The following is a 21,752-nucleotide window of genomic DNA, read 5'->3' on the forward strand; positions in this document are numbered from 1 at the left end:
TTCGTTCCCTTTCTCTATTAAATTTCTTAGCTCACACCTCTGCAATTAATCAAAACGATTATGTATTATGGATTTTAGAGAAAGTGTATGGTTTGAGTATTTGATATATTATTTAATATTTGATTCAAGTCTTCTGATTTATCATTCAGAAATAACCACGAAATAAATATTAACATATCGGTATAATCTTGATCTTAAATTATTTTGTATGAAGAATTAGAATAATATAGCACATACTTACAAAATTACTGTTTCAACATTTTCTATTATACATTAAATAAAAAAAACACTATTGCTAAAAAATCTTTTTTAGTTAAAAAATATTTTTAGTTTGGGAAAAATCATATTATGGACAAAATAAAGCATTTCGGGGTGTTAATTGTTTATTCAAGTAGCGTTCGCGTCTATTACTAAACTGACTGATATTTGTTACCATGGTTCAGTCTGTGCCATTGTCATTGTCAAAAGGACAATCAAATTGATATCGTCTTAATACACACATTAAAACAAGATGATTCGTAGGTGTAATTTATTACGTACTGAAGAAAAAATCTCTACAAATCTCTTGCATTTTAAAACTTTTAAAAATTTCGGACATAAACGACAACCTGTTCCTCTCGTTACTTTTTTATGGCACGGGTTTTTAACTTTTTCTTTTATTGGTATGGGTATTGAATGGAAAAGGTACAGATAAATAATAATGACAAAAATCTTATGTAAGCAAATTACATGGTGGTAATCTTTATACAATATAGTAAATAAAATGATTTTTACTTTTTTTAGGATAGGAAGATTAATCTTTGGTGAAGATGATAAAACATCTATACCTCAGGAATAAAATACTTATCTGCATATATATGAGATGTTAATATATCTGGAGGGAGACTATAAAGGACTTTACAAATGATCTCTGTGACCTCAACTTCTCTAGTGTACATAAGTAAGAAGAGAATAATTTTTTTAGTTATACAGAAAATCAGTGAGCTTGCTATGAATGATTTATATCTTTATTATCAAAACATTAAAAGATTCCAAGATTTTTCGAAAGTAAAGAATATTTTTTAATATTTAATGTCTATTGTTCTATTGCACAAGAAGACATGAGAAAGCACAAGGATTGCTTGTGATCTTAATTTATTTCAGATGATGAAGTACTGGGAAAAAACCATTATATATATAAAGATAAATGAAGTACATATATAAATTTTAGTATTTATTTTATTATCAAATTAATACAAATATGTTATTTTTGCAGGTCCAAAAGGTACTGTGTGGGAATTATTACAAAATATTTAAAAAAAATTACATTTAATGTAAATAGTGTGTATATGTAACTAGAACATAACCAATAAAATCTATCATTGTTGTAGATGTAGTAGAATTTAAAGTTTTTTTTTGTCATAAAGGAATGTTATAATAGTGTAAAATTATAACATTCCTTTAATGCTAATCCTTCAATAATGTAATTAATTTTAAGTAAATTAAAAATTACTACACAAAATAGTGGTTATTATAATCTCTATTTATTCTACATAGGCATGCCAACAGTTAAATTATTTTTTTGTGCTATAGTGCCAAATTAGACAAGATTACCTTTTATAGGCATATACAGCCCTAGTCATAATTATGTTACCTTTTATCTAAATATTAAGAAATTAATGAAAAAGAAAAACAGTATTAGTAACAGAGCCATTTCTAAATAACAATAAAACAAGACATGAGGAATCTGTTATAATAATCATAGCTAAGATGATTTACAAAAACATATGAATTCTAAAAAAAATGAAATCAACATTTAAACATCCTATCCCAAAACACCACCAGAGTTTAAAAAAATTTCCAGTTTGGCTACATCTGCAAAAAATTAATGGACATTCTGAAAATTGGATAGTCTGATCTTGTGCATATTAAAAACTGTATGGGATGATGATAACTATAGGAAACACATTTATATTCTTTTTATAAGTATATTCAAATCGCCAAAGATTTGAATTTTCTTTTTAAAATATCTTGGAAGACTTCTATAATTAATACTGTAATGCACTAAAGATACTTGTACAGTTTGCTATATTTGTCTAAAGATAACTAATAATATTAATCACACTGGCATTCACATCATCTTAGCCTCTTGATAGAAAAAAGGTGGTTCATACACAATTTCCACTGCTATCAACATGAATACTCCATGTTCTTCAAGAAACCCAAAAAGTAGTGAAAACTGTACTATATGTGAATGCTGTATTTCTTTATTTTTTTCACACGTGGCATAAATAACTATAATAATGCCATAACGGTATCTTGATATCAAGTCTTGTGTATTGTTTTTGTGTTCCTTTGCCCATAGTAGCCCCAATTGTAGAAATATCTGTTGTGATGAAGTATGAATGTAAGTTCGTGTAACAATTTCATACATGAATCTTCCCAGAAACTTCAAGCACAAAACCTTTTGTCTGTTTTTTTTTTATTTTCACCTGAGACTACCCAAATGACATTTGCAGATTCTGAGAGCACCGCTCTTAACGCGGAATTTAAATAAATTCCCGTTCACGTTCTTCGCTACGATACACATCCCGAATCAGGCGCTCGGCGGCCGCGATGTATCACCACATGCATGACTCTCATGCTCATGACATTGGCGGCTGCATCCGTCTTGCTTGCGTTCAAGCGAGGGAGGATAGGGGGGTCCGTATGTCCACGACCACCAAGTAGACCTCACTTGGCACTCCTCATTATTCTTCGTTTACTACTTACTATTACTTACACTATACACCTACATATGTATGTAATACAATCACTCAGGGATTATTTTTAGTTCGCAGATCTTTGGCTCTGTGAGCTCAATTTAGATAATATAACTTCGAAGGTGAAGGTAGTCTGAGCATAGTTTAGAATATTTTTTAAAAAATATAGCTTTTTGCTACCTAATTTAGCAATGCACGAGGGCTTTCTAGGGACTTAAACAGTTTGATTTCGGTATCTCATTAGCATCGGCAGTTTTTCCAATATTTGCAGATTTTGTTTTGTTTGAGGTAATGTTCAGTTAATTATGGCATTGTGTTTGGTTGATTACAAATATTCGTTGAATAATGAATGTCTGACGCCTTTTTTATTAAAACAATAGTAACGAGTAATATAACAATGGTACGTACGTATACCAGAGTAATAAATTAAACTAATGGATATCCAATTTTTATAATTAGCAGCTCTGTCTCCACCAAAAAGGCGTTTACATAGCATATGCTGCCGAGTGTTAAAGCACTGCGGCAGCGCTGTGCTTTCGTCATGATCATTTTGAGGAGCGTCTGCGGCCCCACGGCAGTACATACAATTTGAAATATAGTGTTTTGTCCCTTTTGTTGCATAACGTAGGTAAGATAAATGAAAAGAAATAATAGGAATTTATTTTTCAAATATCCTTCGCAGTGTTAAGACCTAATAATCTTAACCTAGTTCTTATCCTTTGTACTTTAACAGGCCATCTTTAGCAACCGCAGAACAGGATAAAGAGCACGCATGCATGAAACACAATATTTTTATGGCTAACATTATGCTGCTTCAATGCCCCTTAGATGACCATTGGGGTTTATGCTTTCAAATGCTTTATTTTAACAATGAAAGCGTTGTGAGCTTATGTATTCTTTCCAGGGTCGGTAGGCCTTGGAGGTAATAACAACACGAAATCCGAAGTAGAAGTATGTATATTCAGCAAGCTTAGCCCATTTTTATACTGTTTTAAAACTACGAAAACAATGTTCAATCTAAAAAAATCGTCAGCCAATCACAAATCGAGAAGTATGTCTACTTTCCTGTTTACATTATTCAAATTTAATCAGCGGCGTCTGATGATCCATCAGCTGGCGCCTTGCTTCCGCCAAGAAAACTTGCTACTCCTGGCCAGTACAACTTTCAAGATCTGGTCTATGGAAGCGAGAAGAGGCGCTCGGACTCTTAAATCGGAGATGATCTCCGGCAACCCTTCAAGGTCTAACCTTCTTCCCATCTCTGACTTCAAGCCGCCTCTGCGCTGATCATACTTCGGTCAACCCAGCAACAAGTATAGCGACTCCTTCTCCACCTCAGGTCGCACATGCAGACCGAGCTGCAGGCTTGTTCGGTTGCTATTTTCTGGCTATAATTACTACCACTTCAGAAAGCATTAGTGCGTCGCTTCTATATAAAATGATTGGAATGAAATTTTACTCCGACGGTTTAGTTACAGATAGCGGCTAGAACGAACCTAGGCACTGAACTTTCGATAAGCTACGTGGTATTTGGAAGGGAGGGGTTGCTCTTCGAGAAGAACATTGCCACACTTTTGTTGGGATTAATTTTGATTCTCCATCTCCGTAACCATTGTCCTAGAACGATGCCCAAGGTTTAAAGGCGTTTGATGAAAATGTGAGTAGCGACGCCAGAAGTATAGATGTGTCAGTTGTGAATAGTGCTAGTCTTTAGGAGGGGTATGCCCTAGAGTGTGAATGAAACAGGACCTAGAACTGATCCTTGCGGCACATCTGCCCTTTTTATCCTTTTTATCAAATACCGCAAAATTGTACGCGGTCGGAGTTCTTTCAGGATCTTTAAGTTTTTCTTCATAAGTAAAAATAAATTGTAAGGTAATTACTAAAAACCGGGATGTTTTCGGAATGTTGAACATACAATTTGGCAATTAAGTTAGTAGTATAAATAATACAAAATTAGAATAAAATACTTTATTTAAGCTCACATGTTGTTTGCATTTATGCTAATAGCGGTAAATTAAATCTAAATAATAAGTTAAGAAATAACCATTTATTAATTGTATATGCATGATTCACCCTCTACATTTCTAGGTGTTTGAAAGATTGATTTACATAAATGAAATTAATATCAAGATATAACTAAACATATGTATGTCTAAGTAACTAAATATTACAGTTGGTGCACCAATCGATATAGTTTCATTTAGATTTCTGGATCTCAGTATGTAGATTTATTATTTCAGCTGACATAAGTATTACGCTACTGTTAGAGTTAGTAACAGTTTATTGTAATTTAACAATCCGTAAGCTGTGTACAAAGCCTTATACTTAAATTAGAAGTGAAATATCACATCGACGCGAGCGATTTTAGCATAGTAACAAGCACCAATCTGTTAATGTTTAAAAAAATACTGACACATGACAGAAGAGTGTATATTATTACCTGTAAATATTTACACCTACAACTTCCACATCTCAAGTAATTTAATAAATTCCTTTAAAGTATTTATTCAATTTCTTTGATTATTTTCGTGACTAGTTTGACACATGCGCACAAAATTTATGTAACTGTTACTTTAATTATGATAATGTTTTAAATATTGATAAAAAAGATTATATAAAATTAAAAAGAAACACAAGATTGCAGCATGGTAATGCATTGGCATGTTGTATATAGCGCTAAGTACTCCCGGGTGTCGACTCATAACACTGTTCAATTTAATGTTTGCAGTTGGAGTATCGTCAATAGAATACGAGTTGACTGACGATTCATTGGCGCGACTAACATTTTTTTCATAATCACCAAAGTATTTAACGTGGTTTCCGAGATTAGTAATAGTCTCTTCGTAAGTTTTCGTAGTTTGTATTTCGTGTTCCAAATCTGTCTCTCTTTCTTTATCGAGTGTTAGTGAATTTGAAATTAAGTTAATATTATTTTCTGAACAAATATTTAAAGTTTCTTGTAGGTAGCTATCTATTTTAGATAGTTGTTCAGAAACATAGAAATTAGCCAAAGGACTATGAGTTCTCTTAACTGGTTCTTCTACTTCAATACCAGCTTCGTCGATATTTTTATCCAAAATATTTAAGTGTTCACGTTTGAGGTTATAATTTTCTTTTAACATAGAATTTACTATTTTGTAGCTTTGCAGATCTTCGAAGTCATTGCTAATTGAATTAACTAGTGTTTTTGGGCGATTGATAGGAGTTGTTGGTCTATCTGCTGTTGTTATCGGTAAATATATTGTTTCCGTTGATCGGTTATTGGGCAAAATTGAAGCTACTTCTGGACCATCAAGATCGAGAGAAATTGGAGTGAATTTTACTTTGATGACATCTTCATTAGTAATAACTTCAGTTTTAACGATATTATCAACGTAATCATTGCTGCCAGGTATATTTTCTGATACACTAGGTGAATCGATTATATCGTGACGTGTCGAGCTGTGGACCCGATCAACTGTCACTTTACTCAGCAACTTGCCGTCTGCGCTTCGTATGTCGGAAAACAATCCTCCATCGAAGTGGAGGGGCGTTTCCAACTTTCTCGTACGTTGAGGTGGGCTAATACTGGCATCGGGAAATTGAGATGGAGAAAGAGAGATGGGTCGGAAAATGGTTGTAGAATAAACAGTGTCAGAGTTATATATAATTTGGTGATGATCTTTAACGGGCGTGTGTTCTGCAGTACGGTCGGCCTCCTCTAGCGAAGAAACTCTGTCCTTCGAGATTCGTTTTGCACACCTAAAACAAATATTAATTCTAGTTCCACTTAAAAATAAATAATAAAATGTTATAGCGAGTATAAGGACAAAATTTTTTAAAAAATTTATGGTACTAGATAAAAAATATACGTTAAAGTAAGTTTACGCTATGAATATATGGTGGTACTAGCCACAGATGATTCGCCTTTTATGGACAAAACTTCAATTTTTTTTCATAAAAAATATAATTTTACACAACTGTAATTGTATTTTTATATACAACATACATAAAATAGCCAAAACCATTCTACTTTTATGGTATGTCACTCAACTACGGTCTTGCTAAGCCTCTAAACAAGCGATTTCTATATGGTAAAATGCTACAATGCAATTAAACCTTCCAAGTACTTAGGGAAAGTTTTTGTTCATAAACGGATATGTACATACAAGTTAATTATTTAATATACGATAAAGGACAAACGTTTGGAACACACAAACAGTATACAAAGGTTAATTTAGGAAAAATATCAAAGGAGCGTATGATGAGCTACATAAAAATAAATGCGCGATCTTTGTTGCGATTTATTTGCATTTCTGTATATTTCAAGCAGATTTTTTTTGCAATTGTTTAGGGTTGTTTTTGTAAAAGTTATGATATTTATCGGATATTGTTCGAATGCAAAACAATTTGAAGATGTGATAATAACAAAAATTTTATGTAATAAAATTGCAATATGCAAACTGATGCGTACAGTTTTGACTATTTTACGTAATCAATAATGTATTCAAAAACATTTAATTGTGCATTTTACTTTTCGATATGTAAAGTATTACAAGGTAATTAGACATTTGTTATTCCTTTGATTAAGGACAATTGTTCAATTTTTTCTCGATTGTATTTATATTAGTAGGCTTGCATCATACGCACCGTGCAGTTGAAGCACTGACTGTGGTAGTTATTGTTGAGCGCCTCGACCCACCTGTCGCCCGCCTCAACGGGGAACCCGCAGGCGAAACATTTAGTGGTGAACAGCTCGTTCCAGTCTGTAAGTTTTTAATCAAGAAAATCAAATTTCAATTATATAGAAGCAATTTAAAAAAAAAATGATTTACAGTAAGTTGCGACCTACATTTCTTATAGTGTTTTAAAGTTATAAGTATGCTATTATATGTTTGCTTTATTTTAACGAAAACAATTACCTGTTTCACAATATGGCAGACCGTCTTCTAAGAAGAACGGATTGTTACCAAACAGTTTACCGCAATAAACGCAGTTGAAGCACTCAGGATGGAAATGTTTCCCGATGGCATTTAAACAATCCTGCAAAAAATAAATACCATGTTCGACTAACAAATATTTTGAACATTATAAGGACGTTAATTTTCAATATGTAATAAAGACTTACACCCTTGATCTTGGCATGACATTTGTCGCAAGCAGGAGCGATGTATTGTTCAAAACAAAATTCACAATAGAGTTGACCATTTTCTTCGACGAATCCAATGTCTTGTAGCTGACGACGACAAGTTGCGTTTACACAAACAAAATGTTCTGGACACCAAATACGGCCTAAAGCTGTTATAAATGGACCCCTGAAAGTGTAATATGAGTTATTGAATGTTTTTTTCAAATACATTATTGCCTATCAAGTAATGTAAAATTTTAAAGGCAGTTATTAGACATTTATAATTCAGACATTGTGAGAATTGACAAAACCATGCATGTTTTAATAAACGACCATGCAAAACAATCCGACGGTTCTTACTTTAATTTCTTGAATCTTTGTTGTGAATAAGCTTTTACAATTTACTTTACCTTGTAATAGCTTTGTCACATATGTGGCATACTGGGTATTGTCCTTCAGCTACGTCTACAGATGTCATAGTACTTAATGGTCGTAGAACAATACGGGAATCTCTTCTACCATCATCATTGCTTTTTTTTTTCTTTTCTCTCCGTTTCACCACTGTTTCAGTTTCTGTATTATCTGATTTTGTTTCTATATCATTGTACTCTTTATCACCGTTAACATTTTCCAAAGTGCTTGAAATATTTTTCTCCGTATTAATAGGTTTCAATACATTGAGCGCATTATCATACAAGTTATTAGACAACTTTTTGGAGAATTCTTCGTTATTTAAATTGCTTTTACTGCATCCTGCATTGGGAGATTTACTAAGTGTATTGGTTTGGTTCAATCCTGTCCAATCATTATTAACTTTATTTTTATATGTCTCGTTTGAATTATTCAAATCGTCATGTCTTTCAAAGATTTTGCGTTTATTTAATGTGTTAGAATAATTGTTGTCAGTTTTTATTTCTGATTTACATACATCTTGATTTATTGTGTTCAATCCATCTAAAAATGAAGGTTTTTCAAAGCTTGTCTTTTTGCGTAATATATTTCCATTAGTAATGTTATTTTCAGGCTTTTCTTTGTACATGTCGTCATTAGAACTGGAATAACCACTTCCATTTGATGATTTATCAGAATTATTTATTGATTGCAATATGCTTAGTGAAGACAAATTATTATCCGAACTTTTCAAAGCATATTCTGTTTGTTTTCTTGGGGTTTTCATATTTACTGTATTTAAAATAGATGTACTTGGCAGATCCAATGTTGGTACGGGCGTGGTAGGTATCGGGGGTGGAATCGGTGGATATCCGTTATCATCATCAAGAGATTTTGCTGAAGATAAAGTATTCTTAGAGTTGATGAAATTATTCTCAGATGTTTTACGGATATCATCAAAACTTTTATTTATAGTTCTTCGTAATGTATTTTCACGGCTGTTATTTTCTGTTGAACTTGTGTCTGAATTTAAAGGATGTTTGGTAACAACAGTGTCTTGTATTTTGTTGGCCATACTTTGTATATGATCAGCAGGTTTTATTTTTCTTTGTATACCAATCTCGTAGCCATTCAAGGCCATTTTTGCCATTTTCCTTATAAGTCTTTCTTCAGCTTGACTTTTAAATTCACTCTTTGCAGGGCTGCCGTGAATCTGCGTTTCGTTAACTGTTAAAAAAAATAAAACAACAACATATTTTTAAAGCGTGTTAATAATTAGTATTTCGCATCGCTCAGAAATAACGACGCTGTATTAATTTCACTAAATAAAAACACACAGACTATTAAGTTTTTTACAAGTTTAGTTAATTTTTAACTTTATTTATGTAGCACACAAAACAACACTCATTATACAATTTGTTCCCTAATGTACCTATTACACGAACCGCAAAGTGGTGGTACGACTTATACTCGTATACATTTGATTATAATTTATCACCTCTAAAAAATACGTAATGTTATTTTCAGGCTTTTCTTTACACGCGTCGTCAACGAAACTAGAAGAACCATTTCCATTCCATTCCATCCATTGTTGGCACGGGCGTGGTAGGTATTGAAGGTGGAAAAGGTGAATATCCATTGACTTCATCAAGAGATTTTGTTGAAGATAAAACGATTCGTAACTTATAAGCACGACTAATTTTCTGTTGAATTGGTATCTGAACTTAGAGGATGTTTATTAACAACAGTGTCTTGAATTTTGTTGGCCATGGTTTGTATATGGTCAACAGATTTTATTTTTCCTTGTATATCTTTAACAAGGCCATTTTTGCGATTTCACTTAAAAGTATATCTTTATCTTGACTTTTATATTCATTTTATGCACGGTTGCCGTGGATCTAAAGTTTCGTTAACTGTTAGAAAAAAAACCAACAACACATTTTTTAAGCTGTGTTAATTATTAGTATTTCGCGTCGTTTAGATAATAAAGTTGCGGTATTTATTTCTTTAACCAACAAAACATTCATACTATTCAATTTTCTACAAATTTAAATCGAAAAATCTTAGTTTATTCATGCAGCACACAAAACAACAGTCATTTTACTATCTAATCACCTAATGTTCCCATTGCAAGAACCGCAAAGAGGTACACGAGAACCCGGTAGAACAGCTTTGTTCAAAACACCTCTGCCACGTTTCGGTGCCGATGAAACACCGAAAGCTTTGCCACGAGCGGCACCTCCTACACTCGAACCTGTCGATGGGGTAGGATCACACACTGGACCATGGTTAGCACCAGAAATTGAAGGAATAGGTTCATAAAATCCAGATTGTTTGGTAGCGGTTGCAACAGACTTATTAGTTATATTAGAAGGTGAATTCTCGTGGGTGACTGACAAATTCATAACAGGCGGCGGAAACACATGTCTGGAGGTGTTAGATGGCTGAAAGTTAGATTTGATTTGTTGACATGGTTCAGATAAAATCGAACCCTCCTTTTTGATTTCTACGACTTTAGCCCTTTGCATCTGCTCAAACTCTTCATACGTTTTCTTAAAAGTCTGTACTGTTTGTGTATTTCCATACTCGCTTGCATTGTGAGTTTGCATTTGTTTTTGTCCATAATTTTTATTGATCAAAGAATCTTCGCTTAAATCAATGGTTCCTTTTTTATAATTTTCCGTTTGACATTCTAAATTGAAACCTCCGGATTCATTCAAGATTAAATATTGTTCTGGATTTTTTTGAGCATAAAGATTAGAACTAACATTAGTTTGGATCTCTTTTTGCACCTTTTCATGATCGGTTGTTAAATTAACGGGGCCTATGTGTTCTGATAGTTCTTGCAATGCAGACCCTTTAATACGTGGTGCTTGAGCTTTCAAGTTGCCGCTATGAATAATTTGACCTGGAGATCGTGACTGATGCAAGGGTGTAGAAGATCGACTGACCTCTGTGCTTGAAGGCTCATACAGCTGGCTTCTAGGAGCTGAATGTTCTACAGTTACTAAATTCATCTGATAGTGAGGGATAATAGGAGCTGGTTTATTGATTAAACTCGGGGTAGTAGGTCGACTTCTTATTGGTGAAGCACTAACAGCTACTTCTTCTGTAACAGGCTGAAACGCTGTAGAAGCAATGTGATCTTGTTGAATTCGTTGGCTAGACGGTAGAGTAGATGCTCTTTTTTTCGTCGAACTGGCAGCGGCATTATAAAAGTCTGGTGTTATAATTTTTTGTGAAAGAATTTGATCAGGATTTGTTACAGAATCAAATCTGTTATCAACCAATTCAGAGTTGAATGTTGCCTTGTCTGACATTCTTGAAGAAAAATCAGTATTATCTAATTTTTCAGAACACTTCTGTGCTGTTTCAATAAATGAAAAATTTTCTGTATTCATTTGACATGTGCTTGTAGCAGTATAGTGACCAGATTTAATTTCAGTATTCGTTATTTCATGACTTCCTGGAATTGTTTTTGTAAGGTTTGACTGTCCTTTCTCCAAAGCTGAGTTAGAATGTGTCGCAAACTCTTCTGGTTTTGGCGGCGGAAATACCTGCTTAGCGACCGGCTTGAAAGCTGACGTTGGCACTGCAGACGATGGTACATCGCTTGGATTCTGCTGTATTATACTTTGATTACTTTCTTTAAGGATAGGTGACTCGAACATTATATCTGAATCAAGAGGACATGGATTTTTTTCTGCAGATGACCATGTGTAATATTTTGGAATATTTGAGAAACAAAAAGGACTGTAAGGTCGTTCTGGAGCTATTGTAAGTGCATCTCTAAGAGAAACACGCCCTATAGATGGGTCCTGCATTGCCGTAGAAGAACCTAAGAAGGCCATATCTTTTTTGTTATCTGTTTGCTCTTGAGACATACGTTCATTAGTTATGCGTGAAGCATCTTTTATTTTTATTGGTTTTGACGGAGTGTTTCGTTTTATTTGTTGATCTATATTATGAGTGATCTTTGGTTTCATTTCTATGGTTGCCCTATCTTCGGGAAAGCTTGGGGTCATTTTTGGTTTTTCATTTAAGTTAGAAAAAGACAGTAAACCCGATTTTTCAGTTGAGCATAGAGTCGAAGTAAAACTTTCGGGAATTATTTCTGATACCGAACTAACTGAAATAGTTCTATTAATTTCTTGCTCTTTCATTTCCGTTTTTACTTTCTTTTCAGAACTTTGTTTTGAAATAGATATTGTGTCAGGCAAGTATTGCACATTTTGTGCCTTACCTTTATTGCATGTTAATTTATTTATATCTTTCGTAATATTGACCCCGGCATGTGAAATTTGCTTTTCTTGATTGAAAGTTGTTGCTGTTTTAGAAATTGTTTTAGTAGAGGATTCCAAATTAGAGGATTCTTTTGAAACGTGTGACTGTATTGTATTATCTTCAAAACGATTGTCTATAGAAAGTTGACTAAAATCTTTTGGGTTTAATTGTGATTCATAAACTGATAAAGTTTCATTCTGTGAAGACGCATGTTCTGTAACCGATTTCACGCTACTTGTGGTTTGTTGTATCAGACCAGATTGTGTACTTTGAACCATAAACGCAGATTGGGATGAAGAACTTGCAGCTGTCGACATCGTAGCTGTACTGAATGAAACATTGGAATTATTCACTGCTGTTTGTTCTCTTGATACCTTTTCCGAACATTTCTGTTCATTGCTGAATGTTTTTAAACCATAGTTTTCTTTTTTAACGTATTGATTATATTTTTCTCCCGCGCATTCTTTTTCTACAGAGTTTAGATTGTCTTTTCGTATATCATCACCATCAGGAGGGTTCGATGGCGGTGGCCATATAATGCTTTTAACATTTTGACCTATTAGTATTGCGTTATTAACAATTATCAAAAATAGGGGAAGGGAAAAATAAATGAAAATATCATTAGTCATACTGAAATTTTTTTTGGGTTTATTACGATAATAGACTGAAGTGAAAATTGAGTAAAAGCATAAATGTGATATAATATTATGTAAATATAATGAATATGACTTATGAGTAAAGAGGGACAGAATGTCAGGATAAAAAGTTATGTTTAAAGTCGCAAGTAACATTGGCTGCTCTCTTAGCGTATATACAGTTCTTTGCAATTTCCATTTGTACATAGCCAATTCAAGCTGCTCAGCATCTATTTATAAACCTGTTCATAATTATTTACCTTTAAAAATGGAAACAGGGCCCTCTGTCAAAAATAAATACAGTTTTATTTTTAAATTTAAAATTTTGTTGTCATTTTTTAACCATCGTAGGTCATTGCACTATAATTAGAAATAATTTTGAAAATAACCCATAAATTTTATTTGTATACCTGCATGAAAAATTATTTGAATTGTTGTATATTTAAATTCCTTACTAATACTTTATTTTAAATATAAAACAATAGAAATAATTAACTATAAATACTTTTTCCTAATTCTACACATTTTCCTGTGTATTTCCTGTAGAATAAATGCTAAATTCTTCTAACGTTATCAGACGTACCTTTTCTCAGAGGATATTATTATAGAAAGGGGTTCTATTAATTCTTCTAATACTACGGTCAAAATATCCTACTTTCATTTTTTATAAAGTTGTTGTTACTTCATCAAAACGTTTAGTTTCATTATTAATTTAAAGACAACATACTTAATTTGTTGTTAACATCCTATGTTCTGTCTAATCCTAAACAAATTAATCTCATTGTGAAAAAAGTAAACGTAGTAAAAGTAAAGTGAAGAAATTTAAGATATTATATTATATCAAAGAAATACAGACTATGAACAAACTTTTACGGTTTTGTTGTATCGCCGCATAAATGTCAATATAGTGACATATAAAACACTAGTAAATATGTTTGTTCACTTTTGGGCTCTAGGAATTTTACAATCATTATATTTCGTTGAATTTAAATTCATGGAATAAGAACATGGAAATAAAAAGTTTTAAATATATTTTTTCGTCAATAGGAGTCGTTATACACAAACCAAATGTCATTCTAGGTAGTTACTCTGCGGTGTAGTGTTTGTTCTGATTAAATAGCAAATGTAACTCGCTTACTTGGTGCAAACGGAGCGGGCGCAGTAAGTCCTGGCGGAGGCACTGGGGCCGCCACTGGCCGAGCAGGAGACATCGGCGCACTACGCGGTGACAAAGACGGCGAGTATGCGGATCCCAGCGAAGAACCGAAAGGCTTCGGTCCAGAGCCGGATAGATTGCTCGACGGCTAAAATATAACCAATCAAATGTGAAGTTTGTTTCAATAGTGGTTTTTTTTTACCTGGCTTGCACTACTACGCTGTGGCAATAGGGGACAAGACGCAGAGGGCATTTGGCATAAAAACTTCTTTTAAGGTAGCATAGCTCGAGGGTCACCTGGAAACGCCCAGCTCAAGCCGCTCCTGATTACAATTTCTTCAGATTGGGAGGCTGCCGAGTTTACAGATCGCTCGTCAATAATATCCGTTTACATTACGACCCAAGGACATTCGAGAGAGCCGAACCTCGACTTGCTCAGTTGCTATTACCTGGCAAACACTACGATCACTTCAGAAAACAAAATCTTGACAATAGCATATAAAAGGTTCTGCATTTTATAACATATTTTTCTTTATCTCATCATTTTGACAAAAAAAAATAAAGTTTTTCTGAATTTATTCAGAACTTGAAAATATATCCTTTTTAAAGTCATCATAACAAGCCAGACACACAATGTGCAGCCAAAGAGATTTTGTATTAAGTTTAAGCAGATTATTTTATATTTATTTGATATTATTTAACAAGTACTTACGCTAAACATTGAAGAAGACCCGTTGGTATAGTTGTTGGTGGCAAGTGGAGGCAGCGGAGTTGTGTACGTATTTGAGGGAACACGACTGCCTCTGAAAATAAAGTGCATTACGTTATTGTTATTAAATATCAATTGTTAAAAATTACATAATTATTACAGAAAATAAGATATGTAACCTTCAGAGGTATTCAAGTTAAAGATAAATAATAATAACATGGCAATATGTGGGGCCCGATAAGTGCAAGTGGCAGGCCACACGGCGCGCGAAAGTCATGGTCGCCGCTGGCTTAGGTTCTGGAGTAGAAGCCACTGACAAGTGAAGCATAGAACATCCACCCACAAGGTCACATGGTGGACAGACGACCTTTTTGTGAATATGTATGTAAACAAACTTGTTTTGCAAACCATTGTAACAATATCTATTATATTGAGAACCAATGGACAACCAATGGAACTTTAGCAATAATATAATATTAAGTGGACGCGGAAAGTCTCTGGACACGGGCAGCGCATGATCGGTTATCGTTGTGATCCATGGGGGAACCTAAAACTTGCAATGGGCGTCTACCGGCTGCTAATAAGATGAATAATTAGATAACTTACGGCGGTACCGTGACCGGCTCCAGGTTTGGCGCAGGCGGGTTCTGACGGGCCACTAATTTCGCGTGTATGTCGCAGTACAGCTTGCCATTCAGATTGTAGTATCCTTGGTTCTTCAGAGAAGAGCCGCATGTCGAGCACTTGAAACACTCCACGTGGAGGTTCTTGTCTTTGATGCGCACGAACACCCCGCTGCATTTCAATACATTTACTTATTACCCGATGTTTAACGTTTTTCAATGTAAAGCTTGATAGATATAGATTTTAAATTAACATGCTCACTAAATCTAGTGCGATACCTTTTAGGCAATATCTGTGCTCGTCCGAACGCGATGCAAGTGTTGGCATGCTTAGCGATACTACAGCATACCTACATTGATTTACTTCAATACAGTTATCTAAATGATGTAATGATAAATTTTAGGTTTATGAAGTATGATAAATGTATAAACAAAGGTTATTAGCGTAAATACAATAAATAGATAAGTATGGTTGCCATTCGCAGCGTTTCTACAAGACACCGTTTGGCGAAACACAGTGCGTGAGTAATTTAACTACTACACAGATCGACACGGTTGCAACAACGTAAGGCATTCCTCGTACGGCCTCTTACATAATGTGGCCACTACACTCGGAGCAAATAGGTGTTTCGGTGGTGATGGCGGCATGGTCCGGTCTTGGGCTTAGAGGTAGGCTCGGTCGGTGTGCAGGTTCTGGTGTCAGATAGCGCGGGGCACTTGGCTTGTGGGTTCCACGCGGCTCGGCCTCCACACGCGGCGTTCTCGAGCGTGCGTGCGACACGTGCAACGCGCCGGGCGAACCAGCCCGACACACGCTCGCTCTCGAGTAAAACTGACACGCCTCTGCCGACCCGCAATATATTATTATAACATTTAAGCAGTCAATGCAAGCAAATGAAACCATAAAACTAACAAAGGTGGTTCCATCGTTACCTATGCTTTTACACAAATAGAAACATTAGGAGGAAATTTGAACCTGCTCCGAATAGTTGGAAATTATCTTTAAATTTACACTAGAAGCCACTAACACTGAGCACCTATAATTTGATAGGGGAGTAAGGTTAACGTACGTGAAACAAATGTTCGTAAATATAATTAACACGCCTCGTTGAATTTGCACTATGATCTGAATAAGACATGTCATGTAAAAGTAAACAATTCCGAAAAAGGAGCGCCGTGCGATGTGTGCAACCGTGTCGGGCCGCGGATGTCCGACTTACGTAATGAGCCGTTCGCACTCCTCGCAAATGTTCTGGCCGGGAGGCAAGCCGCCTGTGTTTAGCGGCGCATCGGGCTTCGCCACAGGCGCGGGCACATGTCGCAGGCCCGTCACAGGCGCGGGGGACACGGGTGCTCCGCCTGCTTCTACTCCGCAGTTAATTTAGACAACTTGAGTAAGTTTCAAAAGTAACACTTCAAAAGATTTTAATCTTTCAAGAACTTTTACAGTATTTTAAATTGTAACAAAAATTGGCATAATTCTTAACCTATATGTTGTTTTGAAAGTTTTAAAGTATTTTTACCTGGTTCCGGATCATTCTGTTCCTCTTGTAAAACCTTAAACACTGCGCTTTTTTCGGCGTCGTAAGTTTTCTCGTTCTTTTTGAAATTGACTCTGCCATTAAAGAAATAAATTTTAGTTTAGTATCTATTAGTTGTCCACCTAGATATTAAGAAAGGTTTATAAAAACTATAATAGTTTGCAAGATATGATACGCATAACCACTGCTTTAATAGACAGGTTTTAGGTTTTTTTTTTTTAATTTTAGTACATCTATCGAAAAATATACAGAAGTTACAACCTTGTTTGTAAAACATGGAAAAAAAATTAATAAGGTCATACCCAAGCACTCCGCCTGCAAGCACCTCGGTTTGCGCGGAAAGGGTTTCCGCAATTGTCTTGTCGCTGTACATGCTCACCGGACTGTTGTACTGTTTATTAACAAGGCCCTTTCCAGAGTCATTGCCGTTCATCTGAAATCAAATAAAAATCATTACATTCTTTACACAGCAATTATCATCTTCACTAGACAATAAAGACACTCGTCTATAAAAATATCACCACCTCATGTAATTATCCTTTGTATTTAGGCTTTGCCAAAAACAAAGATGTTTTTTTTGTATGCAAGCGCGTACTATTTGACAAAAAAATATACCAATTCCCATGATATAAAATGTAATTTCGGAAAACATTAGTTTTGGAAATGTAACTTAAGACAAAATGATCAACAAGTGGCAATTAAAAAAAGACAACTGGTTTGAAGGAAGCAGAGTTACATTTTGTTTTCGTTTGAGATTGGTATTTCCTTTAAGATTACCGTGGCGTTGGCACGACTTCTGTAGTAGCGTTAAATACGTCAGTACCAGTTAACGTGTTAATTATTATTTAAGCGTTCTCAACATCATTAGCCGCGACTTAATAGTTAATTCATAGTCAGTCTTAATTACACCAAGTTGAAATAAAACTAAAAAAATATAAAACATACGTAGCCAAATGGTTTGGCTACACTGTTGTGCCCAGAGCCAAAATTACGCGACGGTTGCGGCGTCGCCTTCAGCGAAGTAGTAGTGACGGGTGCAGGAGCTGATCCTAGTGGTCGTGTTCCCGGACGAGGCAGGCTTCCCGTAGGTGTCACGCTAGGACGCCAAGTACTTCCGCCGCTGCGAAGTTATATTTTCAGTTTAAAAATTTAAATTCAAATGATCTTTATTCAAGTTCGAGCAACATTGGAAAGAAGAGTCGGCCAGAAACTCAACAATTTGTTATTTTTAAATGAAATTTCTACATAATATAATACAATAAATAATATTAAACATTCAAATGGCTCAAGAAACCAAGGTTTACATTTCGATCAACTAAAACTCTTCGACATTCTAATAAGATTTATTTAATAATATGCTATTAATTTTAGATTTAAACCTAAAAAAAGAAAGGTCTGAAATATCCTGTGAAACTTTATTTTGTATACATACATTCATACCTATGAAGAATTTGATAACTTTTTGAAGAGGAAATATAGGCGTTACGAGTTTATTTTTATTTCTTGTCATCATTTGTTCGTCCTTATTTTTTTCATAAGTATTTAAATTATGACACTTAAAAATATATTCACGAGTTCAAATCTGCAATCATAGTCTGTAATCATAATTCGCTAGTATATAGCAAAAATATTCATGTAAATGTAGTAGTTTATTTTTTTTTTATTATTTACTAGTATTGTTCCTGCACAAAAATATTTTTGTGTGCCGTGTGATATTATGTTTGAGGATATTACGCTGAATAAAATAGCATATATAGCAATATTATAAATTAGTTTAGTTACCTATAGAAGTAAATAGAATAATATCAGGTTCTTATTGTTATTAATAACTTTGAAGTAATGTTGTATAGACCAAAATATCTAATCATGTACTCGATATATTCGTAGGTGTTATAAAATATTTGTTCTAAATATAAATACTCAAGAGCATTTAAAGGTAACAAACAAGCCCGCCTGCGTACTATTTATGTGTTACAACTAAAGTCGTAACTCTCGCCAGAACATCGTCCATACCTGACTCACAGTGTGGAAAATATCGCGTATTTTTTAACCACCTAAATTTTTTTAAATCAGAATTGTTGCTCCACAAAACAACGAATACTTCCAAAAATAGGTTTTATATACAAATTGTGAATACAAAACTTTAGAAACAGTGAGATTGTATTCTCATTGAAATGTTTTAGATACACGATGTTATTTATTTGAATACTCGTACAAAATGACTTTTTGCTTTTGATTTTCGTCAAATGTGTGACAGTTACAAGCAGGTGTTTTTTAATGCCTTTATCTACTTTATTGCCATTTACAGGTCATTTTATAATGTTTTCTCTTCATAAGAACCTTCCACAAGCCCTAAAAAATTGTAAAAAAATATATAAAAGAAATACATGAACTGTTTAAGTGTTTTGCGTTTAACAGTACCTCTTAATTGCTTTTCATTTTTATATGATACATAAACTATATATAATTTGATAACCAGATGCATACATAACCTCCGATATTTTAATATAAATTTTGACCATTTTTATAAGCAACCTAGGAGATGATTACCGTTGCACGGTTAGTTCGAGAGCGACGCCTGCGGCCCGGATTGCATCTTGAGCCTCCTGGTGTCGCAGATTGTATACGTCGGTGTTGTTGACGCGGATCACGGCGTCCCCTGCTTGCAGCCCTGCACGTTCCGCTGCACTGCCGCCGTTCACCTGCAAACAGACAAAATTTCCGGAAAGCTATACCTAATTCTTTTTTACGCGATTTTTTTTTTTCTAACACTAATTCGTTCAATCATTTCAGCCTATAAAAGTCCATATATAAAAGTCCGTATGGTCTGCCCCAATGATAGTCACAATGGCCGGTCTTGAAATATATTCATCTGATGTTAATTTAATGTTTTAAATGGCTGTCACTATAATATTTAAGACAATAAACAAAAGCGCGACTTTTTTTACATAGAGACATTAGAAGAATTTATAAGTGTTTGTTAATAAAAATTTTATCATTTTAGTTATAATTAATGAATATTCTGATAGTATTTTTTAGAGAATAATGGTAAAGTAAATAAGCCAGTGCCGGTGACTTATTACTCCAAGTGTAATACAACACGTCTCGGGAATGGCTTATGTAATGTTTTAAAATTATAGTATGACAATATTTAAATCAATATAAAATTACCAGAAAAAAATATTTGATGTTTTGTAATTATATATATATATACATATATATATATATATATATATATATATATATATATATATATATATATATATATATATATATATATATGTATTTATGATCATCATTATCATTTCATCATTATTTCAGCCGTGGGTCGTCCACTTCTGGCCTGTAAGCTTAGAACTTAAATAATAACATTGTTATTTCTTATAATTCAACAAAAGTTGTTTTGGTTATTTCTTAGTCATAACCAGAATCTGTTACGACAACGAAACCACACGATGTTGTTATTAACGTTACTTCTATTAATCTGAAACCGCAATTAACTATAAGCTAAAAATAAACGAATATCAATCACATTTTCTTGTTTATGGACGTTGCAATTAAAATAATAAAAATGAACAAGTATTATTTTTTTAAACACATTAAAACTATTAAGTACTATTCGTTATAAGTATGTAATTTTGACATAACGCATACTTTGCTTTATATAATATTGTTAAATTTCATTTGAAAAGTGCAACTGTTGAGTTTGTGGCCGGCTCTTCTCAGCAGATCAACACTCGGAGCCGATTGTAGCTATACTTATGTTAAAATAAATGCTGGTTGCAAAGTGCGTGTAAATGACTACTTGATAAAAATATTTTGAATTTTAATTTTACTTTCTACCTTGAGTTTGTTGAAAAAAAAAAACAAAACAGTGTAGTAATGAGAAATGTAATAAAGTAATATAGAGAATTTGTAATAAAAAGAAGTCTGCATAATTAAAACCAGTAAGTGACTTGAGTCGCGCAAGTTGTACATCTATGTGCCCTGGATTTTATCAGACATCTGATTCCTAGACCAGACGTCGGCGTATTTTAGTACGGAATGCGAGGCGAGGGGCGGAAGGAAGCGGCGGTGACGTCACGATGAGATCAGCGCTCGCAACCCGTCTGGACTGGACTGCGTCGCTTGTGCGATGGCAACTTTTTTCGCTTTTGCCTTCGCGCGCAAAAAGCTTCACGCACGACGCTCCTCTACGTCGGAATTTATCGTTTCGTAATGTGTTCATGCCAGTTCAGAATCGGTAATTACTCTGGTCTAAGCCGTTAAACTTTTGTTTTATACAAATTACCACTATTGTTTTAAATAAAATATTGATTTTACTTGTATCAATTTCATAAAATCACTGGGTTCATATTTGTAACTATAAGAGAGAACACAAAGCCACTAAATAACGATAACAACAGACTTTCAATAAATATATTGGCTTTAATTTTCAATTAAACATGTGAAATCATTTCGCGTTTACTTCTTTCTTTTAACTTCACCCTGGACTAAGTGATCATAATGGACTACAAATACAAAACACGCGCCCTCTTAATTTTAAGTTATTAGGTTTGTATA

At 34.1% G+C, this 21,752-nt stretch overlaps 2 protein-coding genes and 1 long non-coding RNA gene across 7 annotated transcripts in view; 1 reads left to right on the forward strand and 2 right to left on the reverse strand.

Moving 5' to 3' along the window:
• Nucleotides 1-460: 460 nt before the first annotated feature.
• LOC137931255 (uncharacterized) lies at nt 461-1,416 on the forward strand. Its single transcript, XR_011108947.1, has 3 exons — nt 461-684; nt 784-940; nt 1,256-1,416. It is a non-coding gene; the product is annotated as an uncharacterized lncRNA (long non-coding RNA).
• A 3,276-nt stretch (nt 1,417-4,692) lies between these two features.
• LOC137931161 (LIM domain-binding protein 3-like) overlaps nt 4,693-21,752 on the reverse strand; it is a 34,131-nt gene continuing 17,071 nt past the window's right edge. Inside the window, exons 3-16 of one of the 5 annotated variants that reach the window (XM_068774566.1) lie at nt 19,740-19,891; nt 18,135-18,309; nt 17,492-17,622; nt 17,172-17,263; nt 16,242-16,491; nt 15,632-15,820; nt 15,029-15,119; nt 14,299-14,464; nt 13,421-13,444; nt 10,357-10,495; nt 7,852-8,038; nt 7,646-7,766; nt 7,374-7,489; nt 4,694-6,485 (exon numbers count right to left, since the gene is read on the reverse strand). In XM_068774566.1, coding sequence (XP_068630667.1) covers nt 6,408-6,485; nt 7,374-7,489; nt 7,646-7,766; nt 7,852-8,038; nt 10,357-10,495; nt 13,421-13,444; nt 14,299-14,464; nt 15,029-15,119; nt 15,632-15,820; nt 16,242-16,491; nt 17,172-17,263; nt 17,492-17,622; nt 18,135-18,309; nt 19,740-19,891 — 1,911 coding nt within the window. In that variant the 3' untranslated portion in view covers nt 4,694-6,407. Of the gene's footprint in view, nt 6,486-7,373; nt 7,490-7,645; nt 7,767-7,851; nt 8,039-8,261; nt 9,469-10,356; nt 10,496-13,420; nt 13,445-14,298; nt 14,465-15,028; nt 15,120-15,631; nt 15,821-16,241; nt 16,492-16,868; nt 17,014-17,171; nt 17,264-17,491; nt 17,623-18,134; nt 18,310-19,739; nt 19,892-21,752 lie in introns of all 5 variants that reach the window. The other 4 variants (XM_068774568.1, XM_068774564.1, XM_068774565.1 and 1 more) reach the window with 4 other exon arrangements.
• Nucleotides 10,500-13,406, reverse strand: LOC137930847 (serine-rich adhesin for platelets-like; the record flags this gene model as incomplete). Its single annotated transcript, XM_068774182.1, has 1 exon — nt 10,500-13,406. A coding segment is annotated over exon 1 (2,868 nt), but the record flags the coding sequence as incomplete, so codon positions are not given.

The sequence above is a fragment of the Battus philenor genome, unplaced genomic scaffold (genome assembly GCF_028537555.1).
Source record: "Battus philenor isolate CCGP_79_NKW_IND1 unplaced genomic scaffold, ilBatPhil1.0.hap1 SCAF_7, whole genome shotgun sequence".
NCBI classification, from domain to species: domain Eukaryota; kingdom Metazoa; phylum Arthropoda; class Insecta; order Lepidoptera; family Papilionidae; genus Battus; species Battus philenor.